General features: G+C 40.6%; 1 protein-coding gene across 1 annotated transcript; it reads right to left on the bottom strand.

The window, feature by feature from the left end:
* Positions 1 to 12,809: 12,809 nt before the first annotated feature.
* MBLAC2 (metallo-beta-lactamase domain containing 2) lies at positions 12,810 to 19,435 on the bottom strand. The gene is made up of 2 exons (XM_056112431.1): positions 18,976 to 19,435; positions 12,810 to 13,264 (listed from the first exon to the last, which is right to left on the bottom strand). Exons 1-2 carry the CDS (start codon positions 19,430 to 19,432, stop codon positions 12,879 to 12,881), a joined length of 843 nt encoding a protein of 280 aa, XP_055968406.1. The 5' UTR covers positions 19,433 to 19,435; the 3' UTR covers positions 12,810 to 12,878.
* Between the last annotated feature and the right edge of the window lie 33 nt (positions 19,436 to 19,468).

The raw sequence follows: 19,468 nt of genomic DNA, 5'->3' as shown, positions 1-19,468 counted from the left end.
AAGGGGAATGTTTTCTCTCTGGAACACATAAACTTCCAGAATTTCAGGACTGATTATATAAGGCAACTTTTCCCACACATATAGACTCAACTAAGACAATGCTATTCAACCTGTCTTCATTTCTTTCCACTACTTTTTTTTCTCATCTAATTTCACCACCTCTAAAATTATCTTTTCTTCTCTGTTGACTGAAGAACAAAATCCCAAGAATTGCCTATCATGCTGTCATTGAAGGGGCAGGAAATACATCACCTTTGTGGAGAAGTTTTTTTTAACTAAAGAAAATTTTATATACTGTATTCAAAATCTGTAATGTACCCAAATGTTCTTTTTGCCTCAAGATCACTACAAATGTCTTTGTACAGTTTTGGTGTACAAATTTGATAACTTTCTTTTTAAAAATTACTTATTGAAATAATACAATAAGGTACCAACTATTTAACTGCTAAAGTGAAATGTTCAAAGAGAAAAAAATGTTCTGGTTTTATATAAATATAAAATGAGCACATATGAAATACTGAACTCAACCAGTTTAAAGGAAATGTTTTAAAAATTCATACATAGGGGCTGGAGAGATAGCACAGCGGGTAGGGCGTTTGCCTTGCACGCGGCCAACCCGGGTTCGATTCCCAGCATCCCATATGGTCCCCTGAGCACTGCCAGGAGTAATTCCTGAGTGCAGAGCCAGGAGTAACCCCTGTGCATTGCCAGGTGTGACCCAAAAAGCAAAAAAAAAAAAAAAACTTACACATATTTTCAGGAATTTTTACTGTGTAGAAATAAAAGATATCTCCCTCAAAAGAAAATCAAAGATACATACCTTTAAAAATTGTATAATATGTAAAAGGCCTGTTAAATTCAGTCGTATTCTTTGCTTATTTCCTTGCAGTGAAGATTTTTTTTATAACAAGAATTTTTAAAATAGTGTTGATGAGAAGAGCTACGTTACTGCAGAATCATATTCCATGTAATGCAATATTAAAACAAACCACAAGGGGGCGGTTCTTACACTGGTTTCGCTTCGCAAATGGTGACTAGGTCCAATGATTAAATTAGGAACCCTGTTATTAAGTTTTGAAATAAATGGACAGCGGTATTTAGCTCTAGGTGTATGTCTCAGGAGACATCTACTTTGTCAGAAAAAAATATGGCTCTAAGTAAAAAGAATGAAAATGACTTCACTCACTGTTAAGTACTGACACAATATTTTAAAATCTGAGCTATGTATGTCTCAATTGTTACAGAATTTAGATTTGGAAATAATTAGAGAATATAGTACAGGTTTACAAATAAGGATAAGGGAGATTATTTTTTCGTTTTGGGTAACACCTGGCGATGCACAGGGATCACTCCTGGCTCTGCACTCAGGAATTACTTCTGGCAGTGCTCAGGGACCATATGGGATTCTGGGAATAGAACCTGGATTGGCCACGTGAAAGGCAAACGCCCTACCCACTGTGCTATCGATCCAATCCCTAAGGCAGATTTTTTCTTTTTTTCTTTTTTTCTTTTTTTTTTAGGCAGATTTTTTAAATGAGTGAAGAAGTCTGGATATAATGCATTAAATCAGAGAACTGTAACAAATTGGAAAAATTAAATCTTATCTTAAAAAGATTATTGTTCAGGCCCAGAAATTAGTGCTATATTGAAATACAAATATTCAAATGCTATATCTTCAGATTTTTTTATTAAAAGGAAACCAAACTATAACATGTATTATTCAAATTTTTTAAAAAATCTTGTCCTTTTAACATTAACACTCCCAGTTTAAATCTGAACAATTTGGGGCCAGAGAAATAGTACAGTGGGGTAAAGCACTAGTCTTGCATGTGGTCATTCTGGATTTGATCCCTGGTACCACATAAGGTCCCCCTGCACCACCAAGATTGTTCCCTGAGTGCATTTAGGAGTAAGCCATGAGCACTGCTGGGTGTACCTACCCCTCCCTCCCAGAAAAAGCTGAAAAATTTTTGCTTCTTGCTAAAAAATTTTCCTAAGAGAATTTTCTAGACTTCCTCTGCCATTCAAAAATCTATTGAAGAGGCAAATTCTAAGAAGCATTACTGTGATTAAAGAAGTAGAGGCGAAAATTGAGTAGCAGGGATGAGCAGGTGAACAATAAGAAAGTGAAATTATAGATCTATGAACCAACAGGGAATCATCAGGCAAATTCCTTTGGGGAACTGGTTTTACCAAACTTAGAAAAACAAGAGCATCAAAAGACCAATTTTAACATGTATTGCCCTCCGTGTCCTCCCATCCAGCTCTGAACTTACTGATCACAAAATCACAAATCACAAATCATCCTGTTATTCGTCGATTGCCTCGAGCAGGCCCCAGTAACGTCTCCTTCATCCTAACCCTGAGATTATATTCAAGGCTCTTTAGGAGAATGAGACCCATCATTGTTACTGGTATTTGGCATATTGGGTACGCCACAGGGAGTTTGCCAGACTCTGCCCTGTGGGCAGGCTACATTCGGTAGCCTGCCAGTTTGTCAAAGTAGGAATGAGATGTCATAATAAGATGTTCCGGGAGCAGGTTTTTATAGTCTCAGAGTCTTGGCCGCTGATGGGATTAGACGGTGCCAGGGGGCCAGTTGGTGGGTGTGACCCCCGCCTACTGGAATTTGGAGGATCTGGGTGGAGGATGCTCGGCCCAAATCCGAGTAGGCTTGGAGATCTCGGCCCCGGAACCCGCGTGACTTTGTCCCTCTGCCAGTACCTTCATGTGTGCGGAGAGTGGTCTCAGCATGGTGGTGGCTGGTCCTGGAGGTCTTCGGCTGCTGGAGCCCTGGTCAGGGCGGGGAGGAAAGCTCAACCCGCTCCCCTCCAAGGGGCCCGGCGAGTGAGGACAGTCAGGCGCGGGGGCAGAAGACTGCACTCTTCTCTTCCTGGATCTGGTTTACTTACTGATAGGAATCGATAAACATAACAAGGGAAAAGATCAATGCAGCCATCAATTTTTTGTCAACTATCTTTTTAAGTCACACTGGGCACGCATGTGTGTGTGTAGTGTCTTTATTTTTTGAGGAGGAAGTAAAGGTGGGAATGAATAGTTAACACTACAATCCCAGAATGAGGCCTGCTTCACGTCTTCACCCCGAACAATTCACAAACTTACGGACCACGCCTACTTTAACTAGCCACAGCCCCTATCACAACTTGTTCTGCGGCCCTCACCGCTGTACCTGCAGACTCAGTTTATCTGGAGAGGCCTGAGAGACGACCAATAAGATTCGAGGGAGGACACTGAGCCTTTTGAAACAGGCTAAATTAGTCAGTGATGCTCAAGCTTCCGCTTTTCGGTCTGTGCCACGCACAACAAAGAGTGGGATCCATCTGAGGGACTGCAGAGATGCCACAAGGAAACTTGGAAACACTGAAGAAAAGCAGTGAGTGCCCATGTCACTAAGGGTGACGAAAGGAAGAATTGGGTTTCTAACAGCGCTTTGTCATTTTTCCCAGACCTCCAGCTCTATTTTCTTTCTCTGGTACCCTACATGATCTCTTGAGCACTGCCTGAAGTGACCCCTGGCCTCAGAGTCAGGAGTAAGCACTGCTGAGTGTGGTCCAAAAACCAGGGGGGAAATTTAAAGTATACATTCATTTGGATGGAGAAATAGCACAGTGGGAATGGCGTTTGCCTTGCACACGGCCCACTGGATACAATTCCTCTGTCCCTCTCAGAGAGCCCGGCAAGCTACCGAGAGTATCCCGCCTCGACATGAGAGCTGGCTAACTGCCCTTGACGTATTCGATATGCCAAAAACAGTAACAACAAGCCTCACAATGGAGACATTACTGGTGCCCACTCGAGCAACTCGATGAACAATGGGAGGACAGAGCTACAGTGCTATATATTCATTTGCTTATTTTTCTATAATATTTCAGGAATATGGATCTTGTAAATGTTCCGTAGTTGAACAGCTGGTGATATGCCTCAAGAGACAGAGCACTGCCTGCCACGTGCGAGACCCAAGTTTGAGGCCTGGAGCCACCTGACTTCCATCAGCAACACTGTAGGAGCCCAGGGCAATGGGAGCCAGGCGTCGTCTCATACACCCCTTCCCTGGCACCACTGAGGGTGGCTCTGTGGAAAAGAAGAACTGACATGAATTACAGTGCAGAACATCTGGGGTTGTTTGGGTTATTATTATTTGCATTTTAATAAACAAAATAGCTTCAAAATAGCCAGGAAGGAGCTCCCTTCCCTTCTGTTCTGCTACCAGAACTGATCTTGATTTTTCTTTTGTTTTTGTTTTTGTTTTTTTCTTTTTGGATCACACCCAGTGATGCTCAGAGGTTACTCTTGGCTCATGCACTCAAGAATTACTCTGAAGGTGCTTGGGGGACCATATGGGATGCTGGGAATCAACCAGCCCCTTGCTGATATACTGATATATATATTAATTATGATAAATGGGGCTGGAGCAATAGCATAGTGGGTAGGGCGTTTGCCTTGCACATGGCCAACCTGGGTTTGATCCCCAGCATCCCATATGGTCCCCCAGCACTGCCAGGAGTAATTCCTCAGTACAGAGCCTGGAGTAATCCCTGGCATCGTTGGGTGTGAGACAAAAAGCAAAAAAAAAAAATGTGATAATCTCATTATCTCTGTCCTGCAATTCCTTATGTTTCAAGTTTTGGACACACAATTTTGTCTCTTTTTTAAAATTTTTATTAGTGAAACACCATGAGGTACAGTTGTAGACTTACAAATTTTTGTGCTTGGGTTTCAGTTATACAATGATCGAATACCCATCCCTCCACCAGTGCCCATTCTCCACCACCAATGATCCTAGTATCCCTTCCACACCCCATCTCCCCATCCCACCCTGCCTCTGTGGCAGGGCATTCCCTTTTGTTCTCTCTCTCCTTTTGGGTGCTGTGGTTTGCAAAAGAGGCATTGAGTGGCAATCATGTTCGGTCTATAGTCTACTGTCACCTGCATCTCCCATCCTGGGAGGATCTTCCCAACACCCTTTATTTGGTGCTCCCTTCTCTATCTGAGCTGCCTTTACCCCTAGAATGTGCGACTGGCCTCCAAGCCATAGAGTAAACCTCCTGGTACTGATCTCAGCCACTCTTGGGTGTTAGTTTCCTATTTTGTTACTTTATGTCCCCCAGATGAATGCAATAATTTTATGTCTATCCCTCTCTTTCTGACTCATTTCCTTTAGCATAATACTTTCCGCTTAGTACCACTTGTATGTAAATTTCATGACTTCATCTTTTCTAACAGCTACATAGTACTCCACTGTGTAGATGTACCAAAGTTTCTTTAACCAGTCATCTGTTCTCGGGCACTCAGGTTTTTTCCAGATTCTGGCTATTGTAAAGATTGCTGCAATGAACCAACAAGTGCAGATGTCACTTCGACTATACTTTTTTGCCTCTCTGGGATATATTCCCAGGAGTGGTATTGCTGGGGCAAATGGGAGCTCAATTTCTAATTTTTTGAAAATAGTCCATACTGTTTTCCAAAAGGGCTGAACCAGTCGGCATTCCCACCAGCAGTGAAGGAGGTTCCCTTTCTCGCCACATCTGCTTCTGCACCAGTTGCTTTTGTTCTTGTGGATGTGGGCCAGTCTCTGTGGTGTGAGATAGTATCTCATTGTTGTTTTGATCTGCATCTCCCTGATGATTAATTATTTAGAGCATTTTCTCATGTGGACACACAAATTTGGATGTGGATAGAATGGAAGTAATTCTGACTCAAGATATTTAACAAAAAGTTCTGAAAAGGACTTGAAGTTTCTTCTTCACATTGGTTTTTGGATTTTTTATCCCCATCTTTTTTGGGTCACACCTGGCCATGCTCAGGGGTTCCTCTAGGCTCTGCACTCAGGAATTATTCCTGGCGGTGCTCAGGGAACCATGTGGGTGCCAGAGATCGAACCTGGGTCAGCTGCGTGTAAGACAAAATGCCCTACCCTCTGCACTATGGCTCTGCCCCCTCCCCCCTCCTTTTTTTTTTTTAACTTCTTTTCTCCCAAATGATTTGACTGGTAAGTAGAACTGCAAATATATCTAATAATGACAAACATGTGGATAATTATGTTACAGAAAACTAAATTTGATTATTTCTGTATTTCTTTTTGAAACAAATAGATTTTACTTGGAGAGTTTTTAAGGTGTGGAGGGGGAGAGAGTGAGAGAGAGAGAGAGAGAGTAATGTACTCAAGATATTGCTGTTATTTTGATATAAATCTGTAGTAGCACTGTGGCGTATCAAATACTTTACAGGTAGCTTGCCAGGCTTTGCATGTGGGCGAGATTCTCTCGGTAGCTTGCCGGGCTCTCCGAGAAACACAGAGGAATCGAACCCAGGTCAGCCACGTGCAAGGCAAATGCCGTACCACTTTGCTATTTGTCCAGCCCCAAAAAGAACAACTCAGCTTTTCTTCCTTTTGCAGCATGCTTCATTGAACATTTGTTTAAAACCGTCAGTAAATACATGTATAAGTATTAAATGATTTGGAATTGGTTACTGCCCAGGATTAGAGAGATGCTAGGGAGTAAGCAGTAATCCATGTACAATATGAAAGAACCCAGCAATAAGCAGAAGAATAAAGAAATGAAAAATAAGAGGCACACTTGAAAAACATCAAGATGATGGTATTTTAATAGGCTAGGCATAGGATAACTCTTTGATATTCCAGGCATCTGTGAAAGGTGCGAAATCAAAGCTAATTATATGGCAGAAGGGCTGGAGTGATAGTACAGTGGGTTGGGCATTTGCCTTGCACGAAGACCAGGGATTGATCCCTGGGATCCCATATGGTCCCCCAAGCACCGCCAGGAGTAATTCCTGAGTGCAGAGCCAGGAATAACCCCTGAGCATCTGCTGAATGTGATCCAAAAGCACCAAAAAAAAAAAAAGTTGTTTGGCAGAACTGTAAACATGAGCAGTTGTAGTTATGATACAACTCTTTTCATCATTACCAGTGATCACTTTGTTTTGCTATTCTATGGGGCAACCTAAACTATGTTATCAGCTGTAGCTAGCTAGTGGGACAGTACAGAGGGTAAAGTATTAGATTTGCATGAGGTTGATCCAGTTTGATGCTTGGCACCACATGTGGTCCCCTGAGCACTGCCAGGACTGACCTCTGAGCACATACCCAGGAGTAAGACCTGAGCACTGCTGGTTGTTCCCTCCCCAAAGAGGTCAATCACTTGGAATAGTCTCATTATTGATCTATTTTGGCCTAGAGGAAAGATTGGCCGAGAATAGGCTTCTGATGCATTGTTCCTCAATCATTATATACATATATATACATATATATATATTTGTAATATAATGACTGAGAAACTCCCTTAAACATGTTTTTCCTGTTCTGACAGCAAGAAGTCAAATAGGGATAACTGAGTAAATTGGGACAGTGATGGAGAAGATCATAGTTGTAAAGAGGTAAATGGTGTTGTAAAAATAGAGAGCATCATTAGATTTAAGCTTTTCTTTAAATGATAAAAGTGTTTGAGAATGAAGGGAGATATATAGCCAATAAAATATATTTATTTATTTTGCTTTTCGGGCTTAAACCCAAGATGTCACACGTGCAGGGCATGCACCTGAACTCTAAATGTGCCTTCTGCATCTTAAAAGTTCACTCCGGACACCTTCTAAGAAGCCAAGGCAAAAGGCAGGAGACTCATTGGCGGTGGTGGTGGAATTCGCTGCTGTGCTGGGAAACAACCCGTCATATACCCGGAAGCATATGCTCTGCCGCTGGGCCACATGCCCACGCCCAGTTCGATTTTAATGACTGTAATAATTTGGGCAATACTTGGTCCACGGAGGTGGGATTGTAGTAACAGTGTGGGAGCTAGTGAGAAGTACTCAAACCAAATTTCAGCTCAACACTGAAGCTGGAACCAGTATAACAAGTTATACAGTGGGATACACAATGTAGAAATTGCATTTAGCTACTAGGAACAAAAATACACTTAAGGTATATATTTTTCCCATCCAAGTTGACAAGAAGGGAGGGAGAGAGGGATGAAGGGAGGGAATTCCTTTCATACATGGAAATGAAGAACATTGCTATGACTGGAGATGATAGGAAGAGCAATTTGTTTAAGCAAATCTATTCAAATAACCCTGATTTTTCATTAGTACCCATTACCAAGTCACTCTCATCAATCCTAGTCCAAATCCCTTGTCTTTCTTTTTCTTTTTTTTCCTTTTTGGGTCACACCCAGCGATGCACAGGGGCTACTCCTGGCTCTGCACTCAGGAATTACCCATGGCGATGCTCAGGGGACTATATGGGATGCTGGGAATCGAACCCAGGTTGGCCACATGCAAGGCAAACACCCTACCCGCTGTGCTATTACTCCAGCCCCCCCCCAATCCCTAAGAGGATAGGGGAAATGTCATAGAAGAACTTAAAAGTTAAATTAGAATATATACAACTTGTATAATAAAAATCATTTTTTAAACGTGAAAAAATGTTGTTTAAAAAATGTCATCAAGTAATTGACAAATGCTGCAGACTATAGTTTGCTTCAAAAAGGAAGCAAACTTCCAAATACTTGTATTCTAAGATATTTAAATTTACATATTTTGATTTTTTTCTAAGAATATCTTAAAGGGTGTTTTTCATTTAGTATACATGTTTGTTTTTCACATTTGTTATGAATCAATTTTTTTGTTAGGAAGTAGCTTTTCCCCACATCAATAATTGGTATATATATATTATATATACACACATATTGGTATGTGTACTCTATGTGCACTGTAGCACTGTCCTCCCATTGTTCATTGTTGTTCATTGATTTGCTTGAGTGGACCCAGTAACGTCTCCATTGTGAGACTTGTTGTTACTGTGTCTGACATATTGAATATGTCACGGGTAGCTTGCCAGGCTTTACCTTGCAGGTGGGATACTCTGAGAGGGGTGGAGGAATCAAACTCGGGTCAGCCGGGCTGGCCGCATGCAAGGCAAGCACCCTACTGCTGTGCTATCGCTCCAGCCCATACACACATACATTTTATATATATATTATATATATATACACACACACATATACACACACATATATATGCACACACACACACATATATATAAAACATACATATGAACTAGTACATCTTGTTACCAAAATACAAACTTCGTTTTGTTTTGGTTGTGGGGCAACACCCAGTAGTGTGTAGGGCTTCCTTCTAGCTCTCTGCTCAGGAATAACTCCTGGTGAGGCTTGATGCCAAAGATTAAACCCAACCACTTGAATGAAAAGTGCCCTGCCCACTGCACTGATTCTCCAGCACTGAAGTCTTCATCTTCTATGCCATATTTATTTAACTATTAAATTTTAATAAATTTAAATTAAATTTATTTAACTAGAAATGCCATATTTTACCAGTAAGGGCCTAGAGGGTTAATTTATGACATTCCCCTATCCTCTCAGGTTTGTGTCTGGGTCTGTGAATTAAAATTATAAAAGACAGATTAGTAGGAGCGACACATACCAGTTATGTTTGATATTATTGTTACTACATATACATGAAGATTACGTGAGAAGCCAATTTATTTGAGAATTCATGTACCATTTTAGGGAGAAATTAAGACAGTTAATTTAAATATGGCATCTTCTATGTCATATTTAACTATAAAATTTTATTTTTTGCTTTATTTTGGGGGAGGTCACACCCAGCGATGCACAGAGGTTACTCCTGGCTCTTCACTCAGGAATTACTCCTGGTGGTGCTTGGGGGACCATATGGGATGCTGGGAATCGAACCCGGGTCTGCTGTGTGTAGGGCAAATGCCCTACCCGCTGTGCTATCACTCCAGCCCCATAACTATTAAATTTTAATAAATTAAAAATAAATTTATTTAACTAGAAGTGCCATATTTATTTCATTAGTAAGGGCCTAGAGGGTATTTGGGGGTTTCAAGATTCTATTTTGAATAAAGAATCAAAGGCATCTCAGAAACTGTAACTTATATATGAAATAGCCTTGCAAGAGATTGAAGAATTTACTAATATTATAAAAAGTACTGATAGATTGAAATAAAACTTCCACTTTAATAATCACACAAATGTTTACATTTATTAAAAACTGTAACAGGACAATTTGTGCATATCACATTCATATTACTATTCATGTACAAACAATTACACATAACCATTATACCAAGATAACATACAAAGTTTTCATTTTAGGCTTCTTAGTTAAAAGCAAATACCAAATAAGGAAAAAGAATTCCCAAAGCTTCAGTTATAAATCATATAAGATATTTTTAAATGTCCCACAACATCTGACAACTATGAATTATACTCAAATACTATTATTGCCCCAAACTATAAATTACAACAAGGGTCACTGTCAGGGTGAAAATATATTTTCTTAAAGCTATTTTGTAAAATATGCTATTATGCCTTAACATCTTTTGAATTATTCTTGGCACCTGTGGCATCTTGGAAAGTGAAAATACACTTTGCCAATTTTATGTTCTTGTGCAAGAATACGAGAAGGAGCACTGTTGGGGGTGACAGGAAGGTTTGTGTTCAATTACCAGCTTTGTCCAAAGTTATACTGCGTGAGGTTCATCAATACTTTTCTTGGCACTGGGGCCAGGATTAAAGAATGTATATTTTAGAATGCATAGCATGGGCACTAAATAACAGATCCTTTCCATGACTTTTCCGCATAGTAGCAATAGCAAAATACAGTATAATCTCACGTTTTGGTACAATTTGAAAAGCTGAAGGAAAATTGAAAATTATAAAAAAAAAGGATGTGTTTTGAAAAATCTCATTTTAAGGAAACCCTACATAAAGTTTAAATATTTCCTAAGAAAAATCAGTCTCTACTATACCCTGATTAAAACAGCAAACTCCTAAAGCATGACGAAATGACCAATGGTTAAGGACTTTTGGTTTTTTTTTTCCTTTGTGCTACTGATATAAAAATAATGACTATATTTAAGGCTCATTATGTGATTATTTGTAGTTGCCCTGAACCAAATTTGTATTCTTGATCGTGCACTATCAGTTGAAATAGATTGCCTTAAATAACAATCACAGAGAAATTCCCATGAAATTTTACATTTAAACAATCATGACCTCTTTGTCAAATTTAAGTAAAGGTACATGTGGTGCATGTGCAGTACAGTTTACATACAATCACAAACACGGGTTTTTTCCTGCTAACTAACTACTTGGTATCTGGAAGATCGAAGGTACCTGAAAAATTTAAATTGTCACAAGGCATAATCTGCTCAAGCAAGACAAATGCTTCCACACCTATTCCGGATCTTACTAACCATCTAACAAATCATCCTTGCGAATCTGATGAAAGACTCCTCCTTCGGGAACTTTTCAGTAACCAAACTTTACACCACCATTTATGTCCCTGACATGTATAATTTGTATTGTCAACCTGTATTTATTACTGATATTTTGTTTGCCTTGTACTTCCAGCTAGGATATAAGCTGACTTCTACAGTGTTCAATACAATGCTGTACATGTATGTGTGTGTGACTTAATGCATGCATATGTATACGTATGTGTGTATGTCCTGAATGAATAGTATCTGCTGGATGAATAGAAGAACCTGGTTAAGTATAAGGTAGATGAAATTCTATGATTTTTAAGAAATGCAATTTAGCTGGATCTTCCTAATAAAAAATCTGATTTCCAAAGATATCTCAGTTTAGAAATGTCAATAATAAGGACTTTGAAATAACTTTTAGAAACCTTTATCACATGTTTCAAAAGGCTTTGTAGTAAATTATTAAGAGCACCAAAGCAAAACATTTTACTGAACAGCAGGATCACCTTTCCTCTAACTTTACAAATGTAGACCTCTTTTCATTCAAGACAAAGGATACTGAACAAGAACAGGTGTTGTGAATCAGGATAAAAAAGGTGACTTGCTTGAAGTCAATATCGACTGCTCATTTTGAAATTAATCTGAAAAGCCTTCTGTATGTTAAAAGAACAGTTACAGCAGGATGTTGTAGATCATTACAGTTGTTTTGATGCTACGAAATGACAGATAATGAAGCTATTAAACAAGAAAAGCTGCTTATTATAGCTGTTGATATTAAAATAGGATATAATAAAAAATTATTTTGAATGTGTATATTTTCAGGTTTGCCTGACAGTGTCCTTTTAAGGAATCTGACAATTTATAATGAAGTTACTGACATCTGAATTTCACTTTTATGACTGTAATGAAAATATTACACTTACATAATAACAAGATATAGCAATTTTTACTGATGCACTCTGCAATTTATATTTAAAGCTTTGCAATATAACAAAACACTGTACTTTTTGTAAGCAAAATTACACAACAATGCTATAATATTAAGAATAAATAAAATTAGGCATAAAAAAGTGCAATACCATAACAATAGAACATTTTCGTTCTCATTTTAAATGTTTTGTTTATATTCTTGTACTGAGCTTTATTGTAGTTTAAACCCCAAAACCTTCATTCTTAAATAATATACTTAAAAATACCAACTTTGTAGTATAAACATATAACTATGTGTGATTTACCAGTGTCATCTAGGAAATAGACAGATGTGAAGCAAGGACAGTTGCTCTTACTGTAAAACACCTGCTTGCTTCCCCTTTCGACCAACTTTCACATCCTTTCTAGAGCAAACGATACAAGATGACAACTTTGGCAACTAATAAGCTTTTGATGAGGTTCCCTATTTGGAAGAAAAAAATATATATAAACTAAGAACTTCTATTTTTGGCTTTCTCAATTTCTCTTTTCCGTAAGATATGAGAGTGGAATAAAAGCACTTGTTGAGATGGTGAGAAGGAATCATTTTTAAACAGCACAAATGAACTCGATTTAGAGAGAGAACTTAGAGAGTGAATCAAAATAGATTATCACAGAGATCCTAGGGCGAGGTCCTAGAATTTGTCACACGAAGAGCTAAACTTGCAAGAGATCGCACGGCAAAAGTAGAGACTTTGTGACATATTCCAGCTTTTGAAATATAGTTAGAAGCCAACCGGAAAAGCCTTTCAGCACCAAAGGTATTGAAGTGCCCGGGAAGCACTTTCTCAACAAGACCTCTGTCTACTAATTCTATCAGCCTTTCACAGGTTCCAACATAGTCATTTATCCTGCTGTAGGGGAGCCAGTCAATTAGAGAGCCATCATACACAACATCTCCACTGAAGAGAATCTTCCGGTCTTTGTCATGTAAGCAAATGCTGCCCCTGGAGTGCCCGGGCATGTGCATGACAGTGAGCTGCCGGTCGCCGAGGTTGATGACATCCCCTGCCAATGAAAACAGAGATTGCAGATAAATAAGCTGTACCCTTGACTTCCACACTAGGAAGAGGACATGATGGGTTCAACGAGGTTGGGCAGGATGACACTTACTTGATGTCTGTTATCCCACAAATGCCTGTTTCTTAAGGATGAGTGAATACGGGGCCTTTATCTTTAGTGTTTGCTAGATGAATGTATGCCCAAGTGATTGTTGTAGAAAGTTATTTCCATGGGTTGCTTTGGTACATAGAAAAGGAGAATCTGCAGTCAAATAAATTTGGAAACTCCTGCATCGAAGAAAATTTTGCAGACTTCTTAAGAGGTTTTTATGCCAATGTACATTATGGATATATGCATTAGGGAGTTGTGGTTGACAATTTCAGAAACTTACTTGACCACAAAAGTTTCATTTCAGCAGTTTATGAATGATGCTTTAGTGAATAATATATTTTTCCCCATTCTGTCACCCTGTTGGAATTCAGGCTTGAGGAGACTGTGTACAATACGATGCAATACTACTATTGTTGCTCTGAGTTCCTGTACTTAGTTTCTGCTCTGTCTTGCCTCAAGCAAAAGCCCAAGCCCAGAAAGGTTCACTAGTGAGTTTCTTCCAAATCTTCAAAGACCTACTCCTGGTCCTTTTCAAGATCTTTCAGAAAGCTGAAGAAACAGGAATTCTCCCAAATAGCTCCTATGAGGCAAACATCATTCTGATACCAACACCAGACAGATTTCATGAAAAAGTCAAACTATAGACCTACATCTCTGATGAACACAGACACAAAGATCCTCAACAAATTTTAGTAAACTGAGTCCAACAATATACCAAGATCATACACCATGACCAAGTAGAATCAATCTCAGGGGTGCAATAGCTTGTATCCTAAATACTTTCTGTACATTGCCCAAAAGGTGGTAAAATAGCTTTTCTTGGAATCATTGTAGCACTGTCCTCCCATTGTTCATCGATATTTGCTCCAGCGGGACCAGTAACGTCTCCATTGTGAGACTTGTTGTTACTGAGTTTGGCAAACCTAATACGCCACGGGTAGCTTGCCAGGCACTGCCGTGCGGGGGAGATACTCTTGGTAGCTTGCTGGGCTCTCTGAGAGGGGCGGAGGAATCGAACCCAGGTTGGTCGGGTCGGCCGCGTGCAAGGCAAACGCCCTACTGCTAGGCTATCACTCCAGCCCTTAGAACCATTACTAAAAAATAATTAAAACTGGCTCTCCTGCTAAAAATGTGGTTTGTATGTTGTGGCACACAGGATAAAGTTACTTAAAATGTATAGCGTGACCACTGGTAGTGGATTAGAAACTCACAATTGAACAGCAGAGTAAGGGGAAAAGGGAATGAAGATGGGACCAGCGCTACACCAGGATGTGGAGGGTGCTGGTGGACTTCAGTGGTGGTGTGCAGAATCTTCATACGTCAGTTTCATAACATTTAATACTACTGTGGCCACATTATATAAACTAGAACATTTTCAATAAAAACTAATTTCAATAGCACTTAGAAATAAAATAGTGTTTATGTTAAAGCAAATATTAACTCAGTACTGTGGTATATTTGGTGTAAGTATACAAATATACATATATACATATAAAAAATACATATAAAACCAGTTTTGTATACTTACACACAAATATACATATATAGAAACACTTCTACATTTCCTTCATTAATAGATATTATATAGTACACATGTAATATATAAACTATATATGTATATGTCTACACACATAATGCTTATTTTCAGGTAATAGTTCTTATTTTATATAAGAATATATCACATAATACAATATATACCATATATCACCTATGGGTCATATATATCATACAATGTATCATATAATACACATGTAATATATAAACTATATATGTATATATATAGGTATTGTGTGTATACATATACTACATATGTATATGTATACACACAATACCTATTCCTCTCATTTTCACTTCAATAGTTCTTAGTATCCCTCAATCATGAAACCCCAAGTTTCACTCTTCCCAGAGAACTAATAGTCTAGCCCATCAAAGTACCTAAAGCAGCACACATGTGTTTGGTTTTAACATACTTGCTTGTATTCTCTTCTATATATTTTCTGTTCCTCGGAGAGCCCGGCGAGCTACTGAGAGTATCCTGCCCACACGGCAGAGCTTGACAAGCTCCCTGTGGCATATTTGATATGCCAAAAGCAGTAAACAATAACGGGTCTCATTCCCCTGACACAGAAAGAGCCTCCAATATGGTAGCATTGGGAAAGACAAGTAAGGAGAGGCTGCTAAAATCTCAGGGCTGGGACGAATGGAGACGTTACTGGCCCCCGTTCGAGCAAATCGATGAACAATGGAATAACAGTGATACAGTAATACAGTGAGAGAGGTGTTCCCTTAGAGAATAGGATTTTAGAGTCTTAACAGTTTCTTAAATGGCTTTCAACCAATTTTTTATTACGGTATAAAGGGTACTGCAATACTCTTTACCCTCACTTAAAAAAAAAGTTACTGCTACTTCCTGAGCCTTTTAACGTGCCTGCAATGCAAACTGCATGGTTTTTGATTCATACTGCTGGTATTGGACCAACTTGCTAAGTAACCACTCTTACACGGTACAATATCTCAACCAAAATTCATACTTAAACAGACTAATTCTATTACAATAGTTTTATTAGGGCTGTGGGTTCAATCTTCTACATTTTTGTAATCTATTCCTGTTTTTATCTTCCTCCAAAGTTGTTCATCTGAAATAACTGCTCTAATAATATCTTGGTAATTCTATAAAAGTCATTTCAAAGTGTCTAAGAAGCCAGAATATCTGTCTCGAATATCACTTAAATAGTTGGAAAAATAGGCATTATAAATATTTCATTCGAGAACAATATACTGCAGCAATCTAAAATACATTATATTGTTCTTTTTTTTTCTTTTTGGGTCACACTCAGTGATGCACAGGGGTTACCAGGGGTTACTCCTGGCTTTGCACTCAGGAATTACTCCTGGCGGTGCTGGGGGTGGGGGAGCATTTGGGATGCTGGGAATCAAACCCAGGTCGGCTGTGTGCAAGGCAAACACCCAACCTGCTCTGCTATCACTCCAGCCCTATATTGTTCTTCTTTAAAGAGAACACAGTATTAGTTGAGTAGGTTGGTTTTCTATAAAAATGAACACAACAGGTTTTGGGGATTTGGGTTTTGATTTTTGAGCCATACCTGATGGTGCTCAGGGCTTACTCCTGGTTCTGAGTTCAGGGACCACTACTGGTGAGCTCAGGGAACATCTGGATTGCCAGGGATCCATCCCATGCTGGCCGTGTGAAAGGCAAGTCTTCTACCCCCTGTACGATCTTTCTAGCCCAAAGCTAAACAAAAATGAAGGATGCTCTTTCTAGGTTCTATTTATCCCTCTTTAGAAGTCAACTTTTGGTTTAGTGATAGAGTGCATGGATTTATGCTGTGGCTTGACAAGTGATCATTAATTCACTAAATGAAATGTGGAAAATGAATGACTTCAGCCTCCTTGTGAAATGGATACTTGATACTGTTTCCAATAGATGTTGCTCATGTGTGTACTGTGTAAGAGTTTTAATATATTTTTTGTTTTTACCAAGGCATTGCTCGAGCGGGCCCAGTAACGTCTCCATTGGAGACTTTGTTGTTACTGTGTCTGGGAGCGATAGCACAGCGGGTAGGGCGTTCGCCTTACAAGCGGCCAACATGGCTGACCCGAGTTCGATTCCTCCGCCCCTCTTGGAGAGCCCGGCAAGCTACCGAGAGTATTCGATATGCCAGACACAGTAACAACAAAGTCTCCAATGGAGACGTTACTGGGCCCGCTCGAGCAAATCGAAGATCAACGGGAGGGCCTTTACCTTTACCTTTACCAAGGCATTAAAATTACAATGCCAAGTTTGCAGACCATACCATTTAGAAGACAGGAAATTAATATTCCCCAGAAGAGAGGGGATCAGATACTAAGCATTCAGGTTCTAATAAAAAACAACTTTTGACCTAACACAGTATTAACACGCTCAAAATGTTTGGTAAGTATTCAGCTTTCTTTTCACACCTTCAAAAACTTAAAGGCACCACACAGTTTCTTTCAAGCTCTTGGCAGCTCCAAAATGCTAGAAATCTACTATCAAATGGGACTTAGGAAACCTGATTCCTAGTCCTAGCTGTCCTTAAAACTGGCTATGTGTCCTCAGACTATGATCTGCAGACCTGCTTGAAATCCACACCTATACAATAATAAATCCTATCATTCTCTCACCACCACTATCTGTTGCTGGTGCAGGAGGGAAAGTAGTTATTTACATAATTGAAATATGTTTTAAACATTAATGCAAAGGTGTTTTTGTATGTGTGCCAGAATTTAATCTCCATACCTACTGGCTACAAGGAAATCCTAATTCTTACAAAATATTAATCAAGAAATAAATTTAAATTGTGTACTTTTCTTCTAAATGGTCAAATGATGTAAACCCCCACCCCCATGTAAGTCTTTTTTTTTAATCTTTAGGTTTAAAACTTTAATGACTTCCGGTGTGAGATGTGACATACATAATATCACAATTTGTCTTTGTATCTGAAATGATTACTATCTACAGAACTTGTGGAATAAACAGATTTTTTCTGAAATGTTTTGTCGTATTGGTCAGTAATAATTATATCTGACGAGAATTTTCCACCCAAGAGAACGCTCTCATAGTCATTAAAATGGCTTCAAGACGGAGAGAAGTGCAGTTGGAGTCTCCACATCTACTAGGTATTATTTATTTATGGTTATGTTTTGGTTCACTGTGCCTTGATTTCAATCCTAGCTTTTGTGTTACCTTGCTGAATATTCCAGAAAAAAATCATTTCATTGGGGTCGGGTAACCTCATTTCTACTGTGCAGTGAGGATAAAATGAAATCTACAGAATATTCTAATAAAGGAAACACGCAAACATTGCTGATGTGGCTAATTGGTTCAGTGAAATAAAAGCGCTGGCATGGGGCTGGGAAAGGACCATTTTTATTTCATTTCCTTAGTTTCTCTCTGCAACTGCACCCTACCAAGAAGAGGGCAAGGGAGGCCCCAAGGCTGCTTGTACGTCAGTCCACGCACTTCACTGTCACCAGAGAGAAGCTCCTGATTAATATCTTTCACATAGGCCAGACCAGTAAATCTGACACCCTGTAAGACTGAACCAGCTTCTACATTTTATTATTCACCCGGAGGTTTTTCCCCCGGTGAGGCAACATCCACACTAGCATCTCAATGGGAAGGCAGGGATGCCAGAGCTGATTGAAGCCACCGCTCTCAACGGGCTTTCTAAACCTACAGGTGGGGAACTGCTCAGGGCCGGGGGTCGCCACGGCTGGACTGATGAAGTCGGCAGTCCTCGAAAGCACCGACCATGACTTGCACTTTTTTTTAACTGCAAAGGCGGCTGGAACTGTGTCAGACTGCAGCTAGCAAGTCTGCAGTGCTGCTACTACGGGCTCCGCCGCTGGAAACTGACTTGGGGGTGGGGCCGGCGGGCGGTCCCCGGCGCCGCGCCGACCCGACCCGCTCGGTCCGGGTCCCAGGACCGGGCTCCGCTCGGGTGGGCTCCCACTCAAGCAAGGGAAGGGCGAGCGGGCGCGTCTGCCACATGCACCCCGCGGCCGGCGGCGCCCCCATCCCCTCCCGGAACGCGGAGAAGCGAGCGCCCGCCAGGGCCCATTACCATCCTGCAGGATGAGGGTGGGCTGCACCGCCTGCACTCGGAACTGCCTGGCCCTCCAGCCCGGGCTGGGCGCCCGCACCACCTCCCTGTCGGACAGCCAGGTCACGGTCTCAAAGTTGTCCCCGCGAGCCAGCGCCTCGGCCTCGGCGTGGTGCACGGCCACGCGGTCGAACTGGTAGAGGCCCCCGGCGTGGTCGAAGTGCACGTGGGTGGCCACGGCCAGCAGCGGCCGGCGCGCCGCGTCCTCCTGGGCCTCGCGGTCCTGCTGCAGGAGGCCCGCGGAGTGCAGGTACTCGGGGAGGCTGCGCAAGCCCAGCCCCGTGTCGATCACCACGTCCTGCTCGGAGCCGCGCACCAGCCAGATGTTGGCGCGGTTGCCCGACTCGTAGAAGCGTTCCTGGATCCAGAAGATGCCGTCGCCCAGGGACTTGTGCGCGTACCACTCGAGCGCAGACATGCTGCAGCGCCGTCTGCTCCGCGGCTCCCCCGGAAC

The sequence above is a fragment of the Sorex fumeus genome, unplaced genomic scaffold, assembly GCF_029834395.1.
Source record: "Sorex fumeus unplaced genomic scaffold, SorFum_2.1 ptg000018l, whole genome shotgun sequence".
In the NCBI taxonomy this organism is placed as follows: domain Eukaryota; kingdom Metazoa; phylum Chordata; class Mammalia; order Eulipotyphla; family Soricidae; genus Sorex; species Sorex fumeus.
This window is presented reverse-complemented; position numbering and strand designations above follow the sequence as displayed.

Bases quoted from the DNA above. Each gene is read 5' to 3' on its own strand.
- MBLAC2 (XM_056112431.1), bottom strand. From the start codon at position 19,432: ATGTCTGCGCTCGAGTGGTACGCGCACAAGTCCCTGGGCGACGGCATC. The intron at 13,265-18,975 runs GTAATGGGCCCT...TTTCATTGGCAG, and splicing joins CACCCTCATCCTGCAGGATG to GGGATGTCATCAACCTCGGC.